Source organism: Somniosus microcephalus, unplaced genomic scaffold (genome assembly GCF_052327205.1).
Source record: "Somniosus microcephalus isolate GS21.2 unplaced genomic scaffold, FLI_Smic_1.0 unresolved_chr1, whole genome shotgun sequence".
In the NCBI taxonomy this organism is placed as follows: domain Eukaryota; kingdom Metazoa; phylum Chordata; class Chondrichthyes; order Squaliformes; family Somniosidae; genus Somniosus; species Somniosus microcephalus.
In genome coordinates this window covers 131323770-131344160 of record NW_028225179.1, presented here as the reverse complement: position 1 = coordinate 131344160, position 20391 = coordinate 131323770, and the positions used below count along the sequence as shown (strand labels likewise).

The window sequence follows — 20391 nt, the reverse complement described above, 5'->3', positions numbered from 1 at the left end:
CAGTCCCATCGGGGCGGGGTGCAGGGTCAGTGGGTCAGCACCGCTACAGTCCCGGCGGGGCGGGGTGCAGGGTCAGTGGGTCAGCCCCGCTACAGTCCCGGCGAGGCGGGGTGCAGGGTCAGTGGGTCAGCACCACTACAGTCCCGGCGGGGCACAGGGTCAGCACCGCTACAGTCCCGGCGCGGCGGAGCGCAGGGTCAGTACCGCTACAGTCCCGGCGGGGCGCAGGGTCAGCACCGCTACAGTCCCGGCGCGGCGGAGCGCAGGGTCAGCGGGTCAGTCCCGCTACAGTCCCGGGGAGGCGGTGCGCAGGGTCAGTGGGTCAGCCCCGCTACAGTCCCGGCGCGGCGGGGCGCAGGGTCAGCACCGCTACAGTCCCAGCGGGGCGCAGGGTCAGCGGGTTTGCACCGCTACAGTCCAGGGGAGGCGGTGCGCAGGGTCAGTGGGTCAGTCCCGCTGCAGTCCTGGCGGGGCGGGGCGCAGGGTCAGTGGGTCAGCACCGCTAGTCCCCGCGGGGCACAGGTCAGTGGGTCAGCCCCGCGACAGTCACAGCGGGGCGGGGCGCAGGGTCAGTGCCGCTAGTCCCCGCGGGGCACAGGTCATTGGATCAGCCCCGCTACAGTCCCAGCGGGGCGGGGCACAGGTCAGTACCACTACAGTCCCAGCGGAGCGGGGCGCAGGGTCAGTGGGTCAGCCCCGCTACAGTCCCAGCGGGGCGGGGTGCAGGGTCAGTGGGTCAGCACCGCTACAGTCCCGGTGGGGCGGGGCGGGGCGCAGGGTCAGTGGGTCAGCACCGCTAGTCCCCGCGGGGCACAGGTCAGTGGGTCAGCCCCGCTACAGTCCTGGCGGGGCACAGGTCAGTAGGTCAGCACCGCTAGTCCCCGCGGGGCACACGTCAGTGGGTCAGCCCCGCTACAGTCCCGGCGGGGCACAGGTCAGTGGGTCAGCACCGCTAGTCCCCGCGGGGCACAGGTCAGTACCGCTACTGTCCTGGTGGGGCACAGGTCAGTGGGTCAGCCCCGCTACAGTCCTGGCGGGGCACAGGTCAGTGGGTCAGCACCGCTAGTCCCCGTGGGGCACAGGTCAGTACCGCTACAGTCCTGGCGGGGCACAGGTCAGTGCCGCTACAGTCCTGGCGGGGCACAGGTCAGTGGGTCAGCACCGCTACAGTCCCGGCGGGGCACAGGTCAGTGGGTCAGCACCGCTAGTCCCTGCGGGGCGGGGCACAGGGTCAGTGGGTCAGCACCGCTACAGTCCCGGCGGGGCACAGGGTCAGTGGGTCAGCACCGCTATAGTCCACGCGGGGCACAGGGTCAGTGGGTCAGCACCGTTACAGTCCTGGCGGGGCACAGGGTCAGTGGGTCAGCACCGCTAGTCCCTGCGGGGCGGGGCACAGGGTCAGTACCGCTACAGTCCCGGCGGGGCACAGGGTCAGTGGGTCAGCACCGCTACAGTCCCGGCGGGGCACAGGGTCAGTACTGCTACAGTCCCGGCGGGGCGCAGGGTCAGTGGGTCAGCACCGCTAGTCCCTGCGGGGCGGGGCACAGGTCAGTGGGTCAGCACCGCTACAGTCCAGGCGGGGCACAGGTCAGTGGGTCAGCACCGCTACAGTCCTGGCGGGGCACAGGGTCAGTGGGTCAGCACCGCTACAGTCCTGGCGGGGCACAGGGTCAGTGGATCAGCACCGCTGCAGTCCCGGCGGGGCATAGGTTCAGTACCGCTACCGTCCCGGCGGGGCACAGGGTCAGTACCGCTACAGTCCCGGCGGGGCACAGGGTCAGTACCGCTACAGTCCCGGCGGGGCACAGGGTCAGTGGATCAGCACCGCTACAGTCCCGGCGGGGCACAGGGTCAGTGGGTCAGCACCACTACAGTCCCGTTGGGGCACAGGGTCAGTGGGTCAGCACCGCTACAGTCCCGGCGGGGCACAGGGTCAGTGGGTCAGCACCGCTAGTCCCTGCGGGGCGGGGCGCAGGGTCAGTGGGTCAGCACCACCAGTCCCCGTAGGATCCCATGTCAGCATCTGGTCAATACAGGGTCAACAGCACTAGTCCCCGTGGGATCCCGGGTTGGTGGGTCAGTGCAGGGTCAGCACATTCTCCGCACCTCCTGCTTCCAGACTCCCGAGTATTTAATTAGACGGGAACGCAATTCTTTCTGAGCTATTACCTGTGCCGAAGTCACGGTCGACTAGCGTATCAGTGAGAATGGGCAGCAGGCGGCCTGTGAAGGGGTGGCGGAGCCGTTTCCCGAGGAGGTGCTGCGAGGAGGAAGAGGACGCAGTTAGTGAACTGACTGTGCACCGGCAGAAGTTCAGTTACAATCCGCCCCCCCGCCCCCCCCCCTACAGAAGGGACCTTTCCCCTCCCCGCCCCCCAAAAGCCAGCTGGGTCGCCCTGGTCAGTTGTGTCCACCACTTCCTGGTGTCAAAACTGCCAGAGAAGGAATTAAGGCCAGAATCAGTGCGTTCAATGTAGTAATCAGCCTGTGAGTGAGAGAGAACACGAGGGAAGGCTGTGTGTGAGAGAGTGTGTCAACACACAGAGAGAGGACAGAGTGAGTGTGTCAACACACAGAGAGAGGACAGAGTGAGTGTGTCAACACACAGGGAGAGGACAGAGTGAGTGTGTCAACACACAGAGAGAGGACAGAGTGAGTGTGTCAACACACAGGGAGAGGACAGAGTGAGTGTGTCAACACACAGGGAGAGGACAGAGTGAGTGTGTCAACACACAGGGAGAGGACAGAGTGAGTGTGTCAACACACAGGGAGAGGACAGAGTGAGTGTGTCAACACACAGGGAGAGGACAGAGTGAGTGTGTCAACACACAGGGAGAGGACAGAGTGAGTGTGACAACACACAGAGAGAGGAGAGAGTGAGTGGGTCAACACACAGAGAGGACAGAGTGAGTGTGTCAACACACAGAGAGGACAGAGTGAGTGTGTCAACACACAGAGAGAGGACAGAGTGAGTGTGTCAACACACAGGGAGAGGACAGAGTGAGTGTGTCAACACACAGAGAGAGGAGAGAGTGAGTGTGACAACACACAGAGAGAGGAGAGAGTGAGTGTGTCAACACACAGAGAGAGGACAGAGTGAGTGTGTCAACACACAGAGAGAGGACAGAGTGAGTGTGACAACACACAGAGAGAGGACAGAGTGAGTGTGACAACACACAGGGAGAGGACAGAGTGAGTGTGTCAACACACAGGGAGAGGACAGAGTGAGTGTGTCAACACACAGAGAGAGGAGAGAGTGAGTGTGACAACACACAGAGAGAGGAGAGAGTGAGTGTGTCAACACACAGAGAGAGGACAGAGTGAGTGTGTCAACACACAGAGAGAGGACAGAGTGAGTGTGACAACACACAGAGAGAGGAGAGAGTGAGTGTGTCAACACACAGAGAGAGGACAGAGTGAGTGTGTCAACACACAGAGAGAGGACAGAGTGAGTGTGTCAACACACAGAGAGAGGACAGAGTGAGTGTGTCAACACAGAGAGAGGACAGAGTGAGTGAGTGTGTCAACACAGAGAGAGGACAGAGTGAGTGTGTCAACACACAGAGAGAGGACAGAGTGAGTGTGTCAACACACAGAGAGAGGAGAGAGTGAGTGTGTCAACACACAGAGAGAGGACAGAGTGAGTGTGTCAACACACAGAGAGAGGACAGAGTGAGTGTGTCAACACACAGTGAGAGGACAGAGTGAGTGTGTCAACACACAGAGAGAGGACAGAGTGAGTGTGTCAACACAGAGAGAGAGGACAGAGTGAGTGTGTCAACACAGAGCGAGGACAGAGTGAGTGTGTCAACACACAGAGAGAGGACAGAGTGAGTGTGTCAACACACAGAGAGAGGACAGAGTGAGTGTGTCAACACACAGAGCGAGGACAGAGTGAGTGTGTCAACACACAGAGAGAGGACAGAGTGAGTGTGACATAGACACTGGAAAGAATGAGCAGGACATGAAGCAAGGGAGAATTCAAGAGTGAATGTGAGAGCGCGCGTGGCACAGAGAGAATGGGAGAGACAGAGAGGTAGAGAAAGAGAGAGACAGACTGAGTGAGAGAGTGAGACAGAAAGAGACGGAGAAAGAGAGAGAGTGAGATAGAAAGGAGAGAAAGAGAGAGAGAGAGACAAAGAGAGAGAGAGAGAGAGACAGAGAGATTGACAGTGAGAGAGAGATAGAGCGAGACAGAGAGAAAGAGAGAGGAGACAGAAAGAGCTAGTTAGGTAGATAGAGAGAGACACCACGCGTTAAATAGATCTATCGAAGTTTCTGTCCCTATTAATTTTCATTGCTCTAAACTGAAGATGGAAGCTATTCCACTGACACTAACTGTCCTCCCACAGCTCGCCTCCTCACCTTGAGATCAGCACAGACCTTCTGGTGAATCAATTCTACACCTGCGGTGCATCTCCCACCAAGACCCCAGGGCACCTTTGGCTGAAGGTTCTCCTGGCCCGAAGTGTATCACCCGCCTCACCCCGCCCTGCCCGCCTCACCCCGCCCTGCCCGCCTCACCGTGCGCTGCCCGCCTCACCCCGCCCTGCCTCACCCCGCCCTGCCCGCCTGGCACCGCCCTGCCCGCCTGGCACCGCCCTGCCCGCCTCACCGTGCGCTGCCCGCCTCACCCCGCCTGACGCCGCCCTGCCCCCCTCACCGCGCCCGCCCGCACTCACCCCACCCGCCTTACCGCGCCCGCTCGCCTCACCCCGTCTGCCCGCCTCACCGCGCCCGCACGCCTCACCGCGCCCTGCCCTGCCCGCCTCACCCTGCCCTGCCCGCCTGATGCCACCCTGCCCGCCTCACCCCGCCCTGCCCCTCCCGTGCGCTGCCCGCCTGGCCACGCCCGCCCAACTGACCCTGCACTGCCCGCCTCACCCCGCCCTGCCCCTCACCGTGCGCTGCCCGCCTGACCCCGCCCTGCCTGCCTCACCGTGCGCTGCCCGCCTCACCCCGCCCTGCCCGCCTGACGCCGCCCTGCCCGCCTCACCGCGCCCGCTTGCCTCAACCCGCCTCACCCTGTCCGCCCGCCTCACCGCGCCCGCCCACCTCACCGCGCCCTACCCGCCTCACCCCGCCCTGCCCGCCTGACGCCGCCCTGCCCGCCTGACGCCGCCCTGCCCGCCTCACCCCGCCCTGCCCGCCTGATGCCGCCCTGCCCGCCTCACCCCGCCCGCCTGACACCAGACTGCCCGCCTCACCCCACCCTGCCCCTCACCGTGCGCTGCCCGCCTGACCACGCCCGCCCACCTGACCCCGCCCTGCCCCTCACCGTGCGCTGCCCGCCTGACCCCGCCCTGCCCGCTTCACCGTGCGCTGCCCACCTGACCACGCCCGCCCACCTGACCCCGCACTGCCCGCCTCACCGTGCGCTGCCCGCCTGACCCTGCCCTGCCCGCCTCACCGTGCGCTGCCCGCCTGACCATGCCTGCCCGCCTGACCCCGCCCTGCCCGCCTCACCGTGCGCTGCCCACCTGACCACGCCCGCCCGCCTCACCGCGCCCTGCCTGCCTCACCCCGCCTCACCCCGCCTGGCGCCACCCTGCCCGCCTCACCCCACCCTGCCCGCCTCACCCCGTCCGCCCGCCTCACCGCGCATTATCGCCTGACCACGCCCGCCCGCCTGACCCCGCACTGCCCGCCTCACCGCACCGTTTCCGCCTCACCGCACCCGCCCGCCTCACCGCGCCCTGCTCGGCTCACCCCGCCCTGCCCGCCACACCGTGCCCTTCCTGCCTCACCGCGCCCTTCCCGCCCCAGGTATCACCAGGCTGATACCTGGGATGGCAGGAATGACGTATGAGGAGAGATTGGGTCGATTGGGCTTGTACTCACTGGAGTTTAGAAGAATGAGGGGATCTCATCGAAACTTATAAAATTCTAACAGGACTAGACAGACTAGATGCTGGAAGGATGTTCCCGATGGTCGGGGAGTCCAGAACCAGGGGTCACTGTCTAAGGATAAGGGGTAAGCCATTTAGGACAGAGATGAGGAGGAATTTCTTCACCCAGAGAGTGGTGAATCTGTGGAATTCTCTGCCACAGAGGGCGGTGGAGGCCAGTTCATTAAATATATTCAAGAAGGAGTTGGATATATTTCTTGAGGCTAAAGGGATCAAGGGATATGGGGAAAAGGCAGGGACAGGGTACTGAATTTGGGTGATCAGCCATGATCTCATTGAATGGCGGAGCAGGCTCGAGGGGCCGAATGGCCTACTCCTGCTCCTATTTTCTATGTTTCTATGTTTCACCGCGCCTGCCCGCCTCACCCCGCCCTGCACGCCTCACCCCGCCCTGCCCGTCTCACCCCGCCCTGCCCACCTCACCGCGCCCTGCACGCCTCACCCCGCCCTGCCCGCCTCACCGCGCCCTGCACGCCTCACCGCGCCCTGCCCGCCTCACCGCGCCCTGCACGCCTCACCCCGCCCTGCCCGCCTCGCCCGTCTCACCGTGTACCGGCCATCATCTGGGTGTACCACCACTGCCACGTCTCCCAGCATGGTTTCGGGCCGCGTCGTCGCTACGACAACCTCCTCACCTGAGCAGAGAAAAGGAAGAGTGAGTGCGGGGGGCTGGGGAGGGGGCAGATGAGAAGCGAATATTTAACATCGCACTGTGCAGTAACATGGTCCGGGATTGGTCTCCCACCCTGGTGCCATCCAATGGGGCAGAGGTCAAGTGAAAAGTGTGTAGGATAATGTGCAACATAATAAGCTAATGGCTTGGCAGAGGCAAAGAGCAGCATGGGATGGTTAGCACACAAGGCTACAGTAAAGGAGAGTGTAGAAACTGCAGACATACATCGGACGTGATTCAGTAGAAGGTGCAGAGCATTGAGCAGGAAATAAGTAAAATAGCTTAATAGTGAAACCACACACGCACACACCGCCGAGAGCTTTAGTACAAGCGGAGACTCAAGACTGCAAACTGCCAAGTGAGGTGCAGCCCGATGGGTCTTCTAAGTGTGAGTATATAGACATATTGCTTTCATGTACTCAACTTAACTAAAAAAAAATGTCAGATATTTCACTATCTCTTGGGTTTTGAATCTGTTTATTAAATAAAGGATCAGGAGCAGGAGGCAAGAGCTCTCATCACTTTTTAACCAGCTGAGAGTGTCCTGCACTCCTCCTCCCATCGCTCTCACCTGGTGTTCCAGACTGCTGCGCCGCCAAACACTTACTAATAACCGTTAGCGGATCGCCACCCAGTAACTCACCCGAATCTTCCGTCAAGTACGCGAAGTTCACCAGCTCGCCGAAAGCGACCCTTTCCCGGTAACCGGGCACGGAGATGTAGCTGCGCCCGCTCAGCGCCCGGCTCTCTACCTGCCAAAGGAGACGTGGCAAGGGGGGGGTCAGAGGTCACGGCAACACAGTCTTCAGGGTAAAAAGGTAAAAGTGCAGGGGTTACAGTCCAGAGCGAACGAAGCTGATGGGGGGAGGGGAGGCTTGAGGTGGAGGCCAGGGGGAATCCACGGAAAGCCCTAATGGGCAGAGCGTGGGCTCAGAGGAATGTGCAGTGTCGGGGAGCAGCTGTTGACGGTGGGCTGGGTCTGGGGGTGGGTCCCGGCAAAATAGTTTTGCCCGCATGTTTCACAAACTAAAGTCTCTGCTGATCTGCAACGCGGATCGTTCCCAGTGGGGTCTGTCCCCGGAGCCCGGTTTCTGACACACCTCTAACCACCGTGAGACCCCCCAACACCCCCCACCTCCGCCAACAGGGCGGAGGAGGTCAATCCTGACAGGTACTCTCAGATACACCAGGGCAGCAGGACACGGGGAGGGGGAGGTGAGGGGCGAGTTTAAGATAGGCACTAGGAATGAACAGAGGGTAACCAGGAAGGAGAGAAAGAGGGAAAAGGGCGGTGGGGGGGTGGAGGTGGCTCTAACCTTCCATTGTGATTGCAAGGGGAGCCTTCTTACTCAGGTTGATCAAGAACAGGAGGAGGCCATTCAGCCCCTTGCGCCTGCTCAGTCATTCTGTACCTCAACTCCATTTACCTGCTTTTGCTCCATATCCCATTGGCCTTTACTGCAAGGGGGTTGGAGTATAAGAGTAAGGAAGTCTCGCTACAATTGTACAGGGCCTTGGTGAGACCACACCTGGAGTTTGTGCACAGTTTTGGTCTCCTTATCTGAGGAAGGATATACTTGCCTTAGAGGCGGTGTAACGAAGGTTCACTAGATTGATCCCTGGGATGAAAGGGTTGTCCTATGAGGAGAGATTGAGTAGAATGGGCCGATACTTTCTGGAGTTTAGAAGAATGAGAGGTGATCTCATTGAAACATATAAGATTCTGAGGGGGATTGACAGGGTAGATGCTGAGAGGTTGTTTCCCCTGGCTGGAGAGTCTAGAACTAGGCGGCATAGTCTCAGGATAAGGGGTCGGCCATTTAAGACTGAGATGAGGAGGAATTTCTTCACTCAGAGGGTTGTGAATCTTTGGAATTCTCTACCCCAGAGAGTTGTGGATACTCAGTCGTTGAGTATATTCAAGGCTGAGATCGATAGATTTTTGGACTCTCGGGGAAACAAGGGAGAGAAATCGGGCAGGCAATTGAAGTTGAGGTCGAGAATCAGCCATGATCTTATTGAATGGCGGAGTAGGCTCGAGGGGCCGTGTGGCCGACTCCTGCTCCTAATTCTTATGATGTCCTTACCCAACAAAGATCTATTGATCTCAGTCTTGAAAGCTCCAATTGTCCCCCTAAATCCATGGCCTTTTTGGGGATTTTCACGACCATTTGTCTGAAGAAGTGCTTCCTGACATCACCCCCTGAACGGCCTGGCTCTAACGTTAAGCTTCTGTCCCTTGTTCTGGACTCCACCACCACCAGAGGAAATAGTCCCGTGTGTGTTCGTACCTCGATGTCGGAAATGGCGGAGTTCAGGGCGCACGACCAGTTCACCAGCCTCTGGCTGCGGTACACCAGATCTGCTTCATGCAGCCGCGCAAACGCCTCAGTCACAGCCTCCGAGTAGTCCTGCAAGAGAGGGGGGGGGGGGGGGAGGAGGAGGAAAGAAGTGGCAGGTGAGACTCCGGCAAAGTATGGCGTGACTGTCCAACGTGGCCATTAAAAAAGAGACGTAGCATGAAGGTCCTGTCGACACGAGGCACTGGTGTCCATGGTTACCGCGGTGCGACAAGCGATATTAGCACCGGGCAAGAACGAGCGGACAGGCTGCCGCAGCGCCGGAAGGGCCGCAGCAATGAACCCTCTCCAAGGCCTTGACATCCTTCCCAAAGTGTGGTGCCCAGAATTGGACACCGTACTCCAGCTGGGGCCAAACCAGAGTTTGATAAATGTTTAGAAGAAAGCAGAGGATGCAACAACAGTCCTTGGGCTGGGGTCTGGCAGGACGGGTCGGGGGGGGGGGGGGGGGGGGTTTGAAAGTGGCCATTGCCCCCCGACCTACGACCCATCCCCGTGTGGCGACTCACTGTGTCCATGGTGAAGCAGGCCCGGTCCCAATCCAGCGAGGAGCCCAAACGCCGCAGCTGTTGGTAGATCTCGTCCCCCTTCCTGCCAATCACAACCAGAGGTCAAGAAAGACCTTGCATTTATATAGCGCCTTTCACATTCTCAGCCAATGAAACACATTTTGAAGTGTAGTCACTATTGTTACGTACGAAAGTGCGACAGCCAATTTGTGCACAGCAAGATCCCACAAACAGCGCTATGATAATGACCAGCTAATCTGTTTTAGTGATGTTGATTGAGGGATAAATATTGGTCAGGTCACCGGGGACAACTCCCCTGCTCTTCTTCGAATAGTGACCATGCGATCTTTTACATCCACTAGAGAGGGCAGACGGGGCCTCAGTTTAACGTCTAATCCGAAAGACGGCACCTCCGACAGTGCATTCAGCATTGCACTGGAATGCCAGCCTGGATTTTGGTGCTCAAGTCTCTGGAGTGGGACGCGAACCCACGACCTCCTGACTCAGAGGCGAGAGGGCTGCCCACTGAACCGCGGCGGGTGCTCCAAGCTCGCGAGCGGCGCAGGTGGCGAGCTGCCGAGCGCGGTACTTACGCCTCCCTCCACCGCCACACCTCCCGCAGGAACTCGGCCTGCGTCAGCTCTCGCCGGCTGACCCCCCGCTCCCTCCACAGCCGCTTCTCCACCACCACCTGCCGAAGGGAAGAAAGAAACGGGCTGAGCGCGAGCCTCGGCTGCGACCTGCACGCCGGGGTTGCCGAGCAACCCGGCCGTTACCGCCCGTCACAACAATGGAGTCTCCCGCGATGGTTTCCACCGTCCCACCATTGGCGGCCGTGCCTTCAGCTGCCTAGGCCCTGAGCTCCGGAATTCCCTCCCTAAACCTCTCTGGCACTCTCTCCTCCGCTAAGATGCTCCTTAAAACCTGCCTCTTTGACCAACCTGTCCTAATATCTCATGTGGCTCGGTGTCAAATTGTTGTTTGATAATCGCTCCTGTGAAGCGCCCTGGGCCATTTTACTGCGTTAAAGGCGCTATATAAATGTACATCGTTGTTGATGTACGTTTTGTACCAAGAGCGGTTGGGGGGGGGGGGGGCGGCGGGTGTTTGACGGGGTATCAGCGCACCGTCGCAGTGCCACCTAGCTCGGAGGCGGGAATTAGGAGGACCCAGGTAGAGCAGCGCCAACCAGGGAGTCGAAGCGGGAGGGAAGTGGGCGTGACACTAACAGGAAGTGCCCGCTGCACTATTCGTCACTATAGCAACCTTGATCGGCTGAGCATGTGAACAAACCACGTGGCTCTCTCATGGACCCTGTTGTCCACGCCGCGCTCACGGGTGTGGGACACATCTACGTGACACCGTGCCGGGTACGGTGTTGTAATGGTAATCATACTACACTCGTAATCCAGGGAATGTTAGTTCAAATCCCACCGTGGCAGCTTGGGAATGTGAATTCAGTGTCACAAAATCTGGAATAGGTAAAAGTGACCACCACGAAGCTGTCAGAGTGCCGTAAAAGCCCAACTGGTTCACTAATGTCCTTTAGGAAGGAAACCTGCTGTCCTTACCCGGTCTGGGCATATAGTCTGTCCACCACCTTAAACATTCACTCCCTCCACCACCGCCGTACCGTGGCTGCAGTGTGCACCATCTACAAGATGCACTGCAGCAACTCGCCAAGGCTTCTTCGGCAGCACCTCCCAAACCCGCGACCTCTTCCACCTAGAAGGACAAGGGCAGCAGGCGCATGGGAACACCATCACCTCCAAGTTCCTCTCCACGCATTATCCCAACCTGGACATATATCGGCCGTTCCTTCATCGTCGCTGGGTCAAAATCCTGGAACTCCCTCCCTAACAGCACGGTGGCAGCACCTTCACCACACGGACTGCAACGGTCCAAGGTGGCGGCTCACCATCACCTTCTCAAGGGCAACTAGGGATGGGCAATAAATGCCGGCCTTGCCAGCGATGCCCACATCTCGAGAATTATTTTTATTTTTTTAAGTACACGGCGAAAGGTTGATTGTCGGAGGGACTTTGCCGCCTTCAGTGCCACACAGCACCCACAGTGAGGGTGGGGGATGTACCTGGCTACAGGGAGTCGATCGGTGCGGGACCCATACCGACAGGGGTAGCCATGAGGTAACAGGAACTACCCCCCCGCCCCCCAGCCCTCCATTCCAGGGACAAACGCAGTTCAGATCAGTCGCAAAACCCACCTGAGTGGCGATTCCCGCGTGGTCACAGCCGGGAACCCAGAGAACCTTCCAGCCCTGCATCCTCCGCCTGAAAGAAAGGTCACGACCTTTAAACTCTCAGATCAGCCACAAGCTCAGGCAACATTAACTACCGCTAATGCAGAGAGAAGGCAGTGCGTCACTGGTGCTGCTTAAACACTTCAGAGGCACAAGAAAATCACACTCACACTTCTGGTGACACTTAGAATTTACCACACAGTAACAGGCCATTCAGCCCAACTTGTCCATTTGCTGGTGTTTAGGCTCCACACGAGCCTCCTCCCAATTTATGTCAGCTCACCCTATCAGCATATCCTTCGATTCCTTTCTCCCTCATGTACTTATCTAGCTTCCCCTTAATTCATCATCTCAAACAGGTTTCCAGTGACAGACCTGTGCCCCAGTGTTATAGTGACAGACCTGTACCCACCAGTGCTGTACCCCAGTGTTATAGTGACAGACCTGTACCCACCAGTACTGTACCCAAGTGTTACATTGACAGACCTGTACCCACCAGTGCTGTACCCCAGTGTTATAGTGACAGACCTGTACCCACCAGAACTGTACCCCAGTGTTAGTGACAGACCTGTACCCACCAGTGCTGTACCCCAGTGTTATAGTGACAGACCTGTACCCACCAGAACTGTACCCCAGTGTTAGTGACAGACCTGTACCCACCAGTGCTGTACCCCAGTGTTATAGTGACAGACCTGTACCCACCAGAACTGTACCCCAGTGTTATAGTGACAGACCTGTACCCACCAGAACTGTACCCCAGTGTTATAGTGACAGACCTGTACCCACCAGTACTGCACCCCAGTGTTAGTGACAGACCTGTACCCACCAGTATTGCACCCCAGTGTTATACAGTGACAGACCTGTACCCACCAGTACTGTACCCCCAGTGTTATAGTGACAGACCTGTACCCACCAGTACTGCACCCGTGTTATACAGTGACAGACCTGTACCCACCAGTACTGTACCTGTGTTATACAGTGACAGACCTGTACCCACCAGTACTGTACCCAAGTGTTACAGTGACAGACCTGTACCCACCAGTACTGTACCCCCAGTGTTACAGTGACAGACCTGTACCCACCAGTACTGTCGCCCAGTGTTATACAGTGACAGACCTGTATCCACCAGTACTGTCGCCCAGTGTTATACAGTGACAGACCTGTACCCACCAGAACTGTACCCCAGTGTTATAGTGACAGACCTGTACCCACCAGTACTGTACCCCAGTGTTAGTGACAGACCTGTACCCACCAGTATTGCACCCGTGTTATAGTGACAGACCTGTACCCACCAGTACTGTACCCAAGTGTTACAGTGACAGACCTGTACCCACCAGTACTGTACCCCAGTGTTATAGTGACAGACCTGTAACCACCAGTACTGTACCCCAGTGTTAGTGACAGACCTGTACCCACCAGTACTGCACCCCAGTGTTACAGTGACAGACCTATACCCACCAGTACTGTACCCCAGTGTCAGTGACTGACCTGTACCCACCAGTACTGTACCCCAGTGTCAGTGACAGACCTGTACCCACCAGTACTGTACCCAAGTGTTATACAGTGACAGACCTGTACCCACCAGTACTGTACCCAAGTGTTACATTGACAGACCTGTACCCACCAGTACTGTACCCAAGTGTTATACAGTGACAGACCTGTACCCACCAGTACTGTACCCCAGTGTTAGTGACAGACCTGTACCTACCAGTACTGTACCCCAGTGTTAGTGACAGACCTGTTCCCACCAGTACTGTACCCCAGTGTTATACAGAGACAGACCTGTACCCACCAGTACTGTACCCCAGTGTTAGTGACAGACCTGTACCCACCAGTACTGTACCCCAGTGTTAGTGACAGACCTGTACCCACCAGTACTGTACCCGTGTTATACAGTGACAGATCTGTATCCACCAGTACTGTACCCCAGTGTTACAGTGACAGACCTGTACCCACCAGTACTGTACCCGTGTTGTACAGTGACAGATATGTACCCACCAGTACTGTACCCAGGTGTTAGTGACAGACCTGTACCCACCAGTACTGTACCCCAGTGTTATACAGTGACAGATCTGTACCCACCAGTACTGTACCCGTGTTACAGTGACAGATCTGTACCCACCAGTACTGTATCCCAGTGTTACAGTGACAGACCTGTACCCACCAGTACTGTACCCAAGTGTTATAAAGTGACAGACCTGTACCCACCAGTACTGTACCCAAGTGTTATACAGTGACAGACCTGTACCCACCAGTACTGTACCCCAGTGTTAGTGACAGACCTGTTCCAACCAGTACTGTACCCCAGTGTTATAGTGACAGGCCTGTACCCACCAGTACTGTACCTCAGTGTTAGTGACAGACCTGTAGCCACCTGTACCGTACCCCACTGTTATAGTGACAGGCCTGTACCCAACAGTACTGTACCCGTTGTACAGTGACAGAGCTGTACCCACCAGTACTGTACCCGTTATACAGCGATAGACCTGTACCCACCAGTACTGTACCCAATATTATACAGAGACAGAACTGTATCCACCAGTGGTATACCCTAGTGTTAGTGACAGACCTGCACCCACCAGTGCTGTACCCCAGTGTTATATAGAGACAGACCTGTACCCACCAGTACTGTACCCCAGTTTATACACAAACAGGCCTGTACCCACCAGTACTGTGCTTCAGTGTTATAGAGACCGATAGGTACCCACCAGTACTGTACCCCAGTGTTATACAGTGACAGATATGTGCCCACCAGTACTGTACCTCAGTATTATAGCGACAGACCTATACCCACCAGTACTATACCCCAGTGTTATACAGTGACAGACCTGTACCCACCAGTACTGTACCCCAGTGTTATACAGAGTCAGACCTGTACCCACCAGTACTGTACCCCAGTGTTATAGAGATAGACCTGTACCCACCAGTACTGTACCCCAGTGTTATAGAGATAGACCTGTACCCACCAGTACTGTACCCCAGTGTTATACAATGACAGACCTGTACCCACCAGTACTGTACCCCAGTGCTATACAGTGGCAGATATGTGCCCACCAGTACTGTACCCAAGTGTTAGTGACAGACCTGTACCCACCAGTACTGTACCCCAGTGTTAGTGACAGAACTGTTCCCACCAGTACTGTACCCCAGTGTTATACAGTGACAGACCTGTACCCACCAGTACTGTACCCCAGTGTTATACAGTGACAGACCTGTACCCACCAGTGCTCTACCCCATTGTTAGTGACAGACCTGTACCCACCAGTACTGTACCTCAGTGTTATAGTGACAGACCTGTACCCACCAGTACTGTATCCCAGTGTTATAGTGACATACCTGTACCCACCAGTACTGTACCCCAGTGTTATACAGTGACAGACCTGTACCCACCAGTACTGTATCCCAGTGTTAGTGACAGACCTGTACCCACCAGAACTGTACCCGTGTTATAGTGACAGATCTGTACCCACCAGTACTGTACCCCAGTGTTATAGTGGCAGACCTGTACCCACCAGTACTGTACCCCAGTGTTATACACTGACAGACCTGTACCCACCAGTACTGTACCCGTTACAGGGACAGACCTGTACCCACCAGTACTGTACCCCAGTATTATAGAGACAGACCTGTACCCACCAGTACTGTGCCCCAGTGTTATAGTGACAGACCTGTACCCACCAGTACTGTATCCCAGTGTTATACAGAGACAGACCTGTACCCACCAGTACTGTATCCCAGTGTTATACAGTGACAGACGTGTACCCACCAGTACTGTACCTCAGTGTTAGTGACAGACCTGTACCTACCAGTACTGTACCCCAGTGTTATACAGTGACAGACCTGTACCCACCAGTACTGTACCCCAGTGTTATACAGTGGCAGATATGTGCCCACCAGCACTGTACCCCAGTGTTATAGTGACAGACCTGTACCCGACAGTACTGTACCCGCTGTACAGTGACAGAGCTGTACCCACCAGTACTGTACCCGTTATACAGCGATAGACCTGTACCCACCAGTACTGTACCCAATATTATACAGAGACAGACCTGTACCCACCAGTGGTATACCCTACTGTTAGTGACAGACCTGCACCCACCAGTGCTGTACCCATTGTTATATAGAGACAGACCTGTACCCACCAGTACTGTACCGCAGTTTATACACAAACAGACCTGTACCTACCAGTACTGTACTCCAGTGTTATAGTGGCCGATATGTACCCACCAGTAATGTACCCCAGTGTTATAGTGACAAATATGTGCCCACCAGTACTGTACCTCAGCATTATAGCGACAGACCTATACCCACCAGTACTATACCCCAGTGTTATACAGAGTCAGACCTGTACCCACCAGTACTGTACCCCAGTGTTATACAGAGATAGACCTGTACCCATCAGTACTGTACCCCAGTGTTATACAGTGACAGACCTGTACCCAACAGTACTGTACCCCAGTGTTATACAGTGACAGACCTGTACCCACCAGTGCGGTACGCCAGTGTTATATAGAGACAGACCTGTACCCACCAGTACTGTACCCCAGTGTTAGTGACAGACCTGTACCCACCAGTACTGTACCCGTGTTACACAGTGACAGACCTGTACTCACCAGTACTGTACTCCAGTGTTATACAGTGACAGACCTGTACTCACCAGTACTGTACTCCAGTGTTATACAGTGACAGACCTGTACTCACCAGTACTGTACTCCAGTGTTATACAGTGACAGACCTGTACTCACCAGTACTGTACTCCAGTGTTATACAGTGACCAATATGTACCCACCAGAACTATACCCCAGTATTATACAGTGGCAGACCTGTACCCACCAGTACTGTACCCGTATTATACAGTGACAGACCTGTCCACACCAGTACTGTACCCCAGTATTATACAGAGAGAGACCTGCACCCACCAGTACTGTACCCCAGTGTTATACAATGACAGGACTGTACCCACCAGTACTGTACCCCAGTGTTATACACTGACAGACCTATACCCACCAGTAATGTATCCCAGTGTTATACAGAGACAGACCTGTACCCACCAGTACTGTACCCCAGTGTTATACAGTGACAGACGTGTACCCAACGGTACTGTACCTCAGTGTTAGTGACAGACCTGTACCTACCAGTACTGTACCCGTGTTATACAATGACAGACCTGTACCCACCAGTACTGTACCCCAGTGTTATACAGTGACAGAGCTGTACCCAACAGTACTGTACCCATTGTACAGTGACAGAGCTGTACCCACCAGTACTGTATACCCGTTATACAGCGATAGACCTGTACCCACCAGTACTGTACCCCAGTATTACACAGTGACAGACCTGTAACCACCAGTACTGTACCCAATATTATACAGAGACTGACCTGTACCCACCAGTGGTATACCCAATGTTAGTGACAGACCTGCACCCACCAGTGCTGCACCCCAGTGTTATATAGAGACAGACCTGTACCCACCAGTACTGTACCCCAGTTTATACACAGACAGACCTGTACCCACCAGTACTGTACCCCAGTGTTATACACTGACAGACCTGTACTCACCAGTACTGTACTCCAGTGTTATAGTGACCGACATGTACCTACCAGTACTGTACCACAGTATTATACAGTGACAGATATGTGCCCACCAGTACTGTACCTCAGCATTATAGCGACAGACCTATACCCACCAGTACTATACCCCAGTGTTATACAGTGACAGACCTGTACCCACCAGTACTGTACCCACCAGTACTGTACCCAAGTGTTATACAGTGACAGACCTGTACCGACCAGTACTGTATCCCAGTGTTAGGGACAGACCTGTACCCTAGTGTTATACAGTGGCAGACCCGTACCCACCAGTACTGTACCCCAGTGTTATACAGTGACAGACCTGTACCCACCAGTACTGTACCCCAGTGTTATATAGTGACAGAACTGTACCCACCAGTACTGTACCCCAGTGATATATACTGACAAACCTGTATCCACCAGTACTGTACCCGTGTTATACAGTGACAGACCTGTACCCACCAGTGCTGTACCCCAGTGTTATATAGCGGCAGACCTGTACCCACCAGTACTGTACCCCAGTGTTATACAGTGACAGACCTGTACCCACCAGTGCTGTACCCCAGTGTTATACAGTGACAGACCTGTACCCACCAGTAAGGTATCCCAGTGTTATAGTGGCAGACCTGTACCCACCAGTACTGTACCCCAGTGTTACACAGTGACAGACCTGTTCCCACCAGTACTGTATCCCAGTGTTACACAGTGACAGACCTGTACCCACCAGTACTGTACCCCAGTGTTATACAGTGACAGACCTGTACCCACCAGTACTGTACCCCAGTGTTATACAGTGACAGACCTGTACCCACCAGCACTGTACCCCACTGTTATAGTGACAGACCTGTACCCACCTTACTGTACCCCAGTGTTATAGTGACAGACCTGTACCCACCAGTACTGTACCAGATGTACAGCGACAGACCTGTACCCACCAGTACTGTACCTCAGTGTTATACAGTGACAGACCTGTACCCAGCAGTACTGTACCCGTGTTACACAGTGACAGACCTGTACCCACCAGTACTGTACCCGTGTTATAGTGACAGACCTGTACCCACCCGTACTGTACCCCAGTGTTATACAGTGACAGACCTGTACCCACCAGTAATGTATCCCAGTGTTATAGTGACAGACCTGTACCCACCAGTACTGTACCCCAGTGTTATACAGTGACAGACCGGTACCCACCAGTACTATACCCCAGTGTTAGTGATAGACCTGTACCCACCAGTACTGTACCCCAGTGTTATAGTGACAGACCTGTACCCACCAGTACTGTACCCCAGTGTTAGTGATAGACCTGTACCCACCAGTACTGTACCCCAGTGTTAGTGACAGACCTGTACCCACCAGTACTGTACCCCAGTGTTATACAGTGACAGACCTGTACCCACCAGTACTGTACCCCAGTGTTAGTGATAGACCTGTACCCACCAGTACTTGCACCCGTGTTAGTGACAGACCTGTACCCACCAGTACTGTACCCCAGTGTTAGTGACAGACCTGTACCCACCAGTTCTGTACCCTAGTGTTAGTGATAGACCTGTACCCAGCAGTACTCTACCCCAGTGTTAGTGACAGACCTGTACCCACCAGTTCTGTACCCCAGTGTTAGTGACAGACCTGTACCCACCAGTACTGTACCCCAGTGTTATACCGTGACAGACCTGTACCCACCAGTACTGTACCCATTATAGTGACAGACCTGTACCCACCAGTACTGTACCCCAGTGTTATACCGTGACAGACCTGTACCCACCAGTACTGTACCCCAGTGTTAGTGACAGACCTGTACCCACCAGTACTGTACCCCAGTGTTAGTGACAGACCTGTACCCACCAGTACTGTACCACAGTGTTAGTGATAGACCTGTACCCACCAGTACTGTACTCCAGTGTTATACAGTGACAGACCAGACACTTACCATCGGACCACGGCATCTTGGATTGCGACAGTTAGAGCGTGACCCAGGTGTAGCGAGCCGGTCACGTTGGGCGGAGGGATACACAGGGAGAAGGTCGAGTCCTGCTGGTGAGACAAGCGCGCCTGTGGAGGAAGAAGCAGCCAAGATAGTTAGGCCTCGGTCCAGAGCCTCTGGGCTAGCAGATTCAAGCTCAGACCGCACCGAACCCCCTGCTCCAGCCGACTCTCCCCACGCCATGCTCCCCCCGACTCTCCCCGCCACCGCTCCCTCCGACTCTCCCCGCCCCCGCTCCCCCCCGACTCTCCCCGCCCCCGCTCCCCCCGCCCCCGCTCCCCCCGACTCTCCCCGCCCCCGTTCCCTCCGACTCCCCCCGCCCCCGCTCCCTCCCACTCTCCCCACCCCCGCTCCCCCGACTCTCCCCACCCCCGCTACCTCCCACTCTCCCCACCCCCGCTCCCCCGACTCTCCCCACCCCCGCTCCCCCAGACTCTCCCCGCCCCCGCTCCCTCCCACTCTCCCCACCCCCGCTCCCCCGACTCTCCCCACCCCCGCTCCCCCGACTCTCCCCGCCCCCGCACCCCCGACCCCGCTCCCCCGACTCTCCCCGCCCCCGCTCCCCCAGACTCTCCCCGCCCCCGCTCCCCCGACTCTCCCCGCCCCCGCTCCCCCTGACTCTCCCCGCCCCCGCTCCCCCAGACTCTCCCCGCCCCCGCTCCCCCCGACTCTCTCCGCCCCCGCTCCCCCAGACTCTCCCCGCCCCCGCTCCCCCGACTCTCCCCGCCCCCGCTCCCCCCGCCCCCGCTCCCCGAGACTCTCCCCGCCCCCGCTCCCCCCGACTCCCCCCGCCCCCGCTCCCCCCGACTCTCCCCGCCCCTGCTCCCCCCGACTCTCCCCGCCCCCGCTCCCCCGACTCTCCCCGCCCCCGCTCCCCCCGGCTCCCCCCGCCCCCCAGACTCTCCCCGCCCCGCTCCCCCCGACTCTCCCCGCCCCCGCTCCCCCCGACTCTCCCCGCCCCCGCTCCCCCCGACTCTCCCCGCCCCCGCTCCCCCCGACTCTCCCCGCCCCCGCTCCCTCCGACTCTCCCCGCCCCCGCTCCCCACGACTCTCCCCGCCCCCGCTCCCCCCGACTCTCCCCGCCCCCGCTCCCCCAGACTCTCCCCGCCCCCGCTCCCCCGACTCTC

At 56.9% G+C, this 20391-nt stretch overlaps 1 protein-coding gene across 1 annotated transcript in view; it reads left to right on the top strand.

Moving 5' to 3' along the window:
- vars2 (valyl-tRNA synthetase 2, mitochondrial) overlaps positions 1 to 20391 on the top strand; it is a 136064-nt gene that overhangs the window by 75384 nt on the left and 40289 nt on the right. The window contains exon 25 of the mRNA XM_085973730.1: positions 2195 to 2282. Within this exon, the coding sequence (XP_085829856.1) occupies positions 2195 to 2282 (88 nt within the window). The remainder of the gene's footprint in view (positions 1 to 2194; positions 2283 to 20391) is intronic.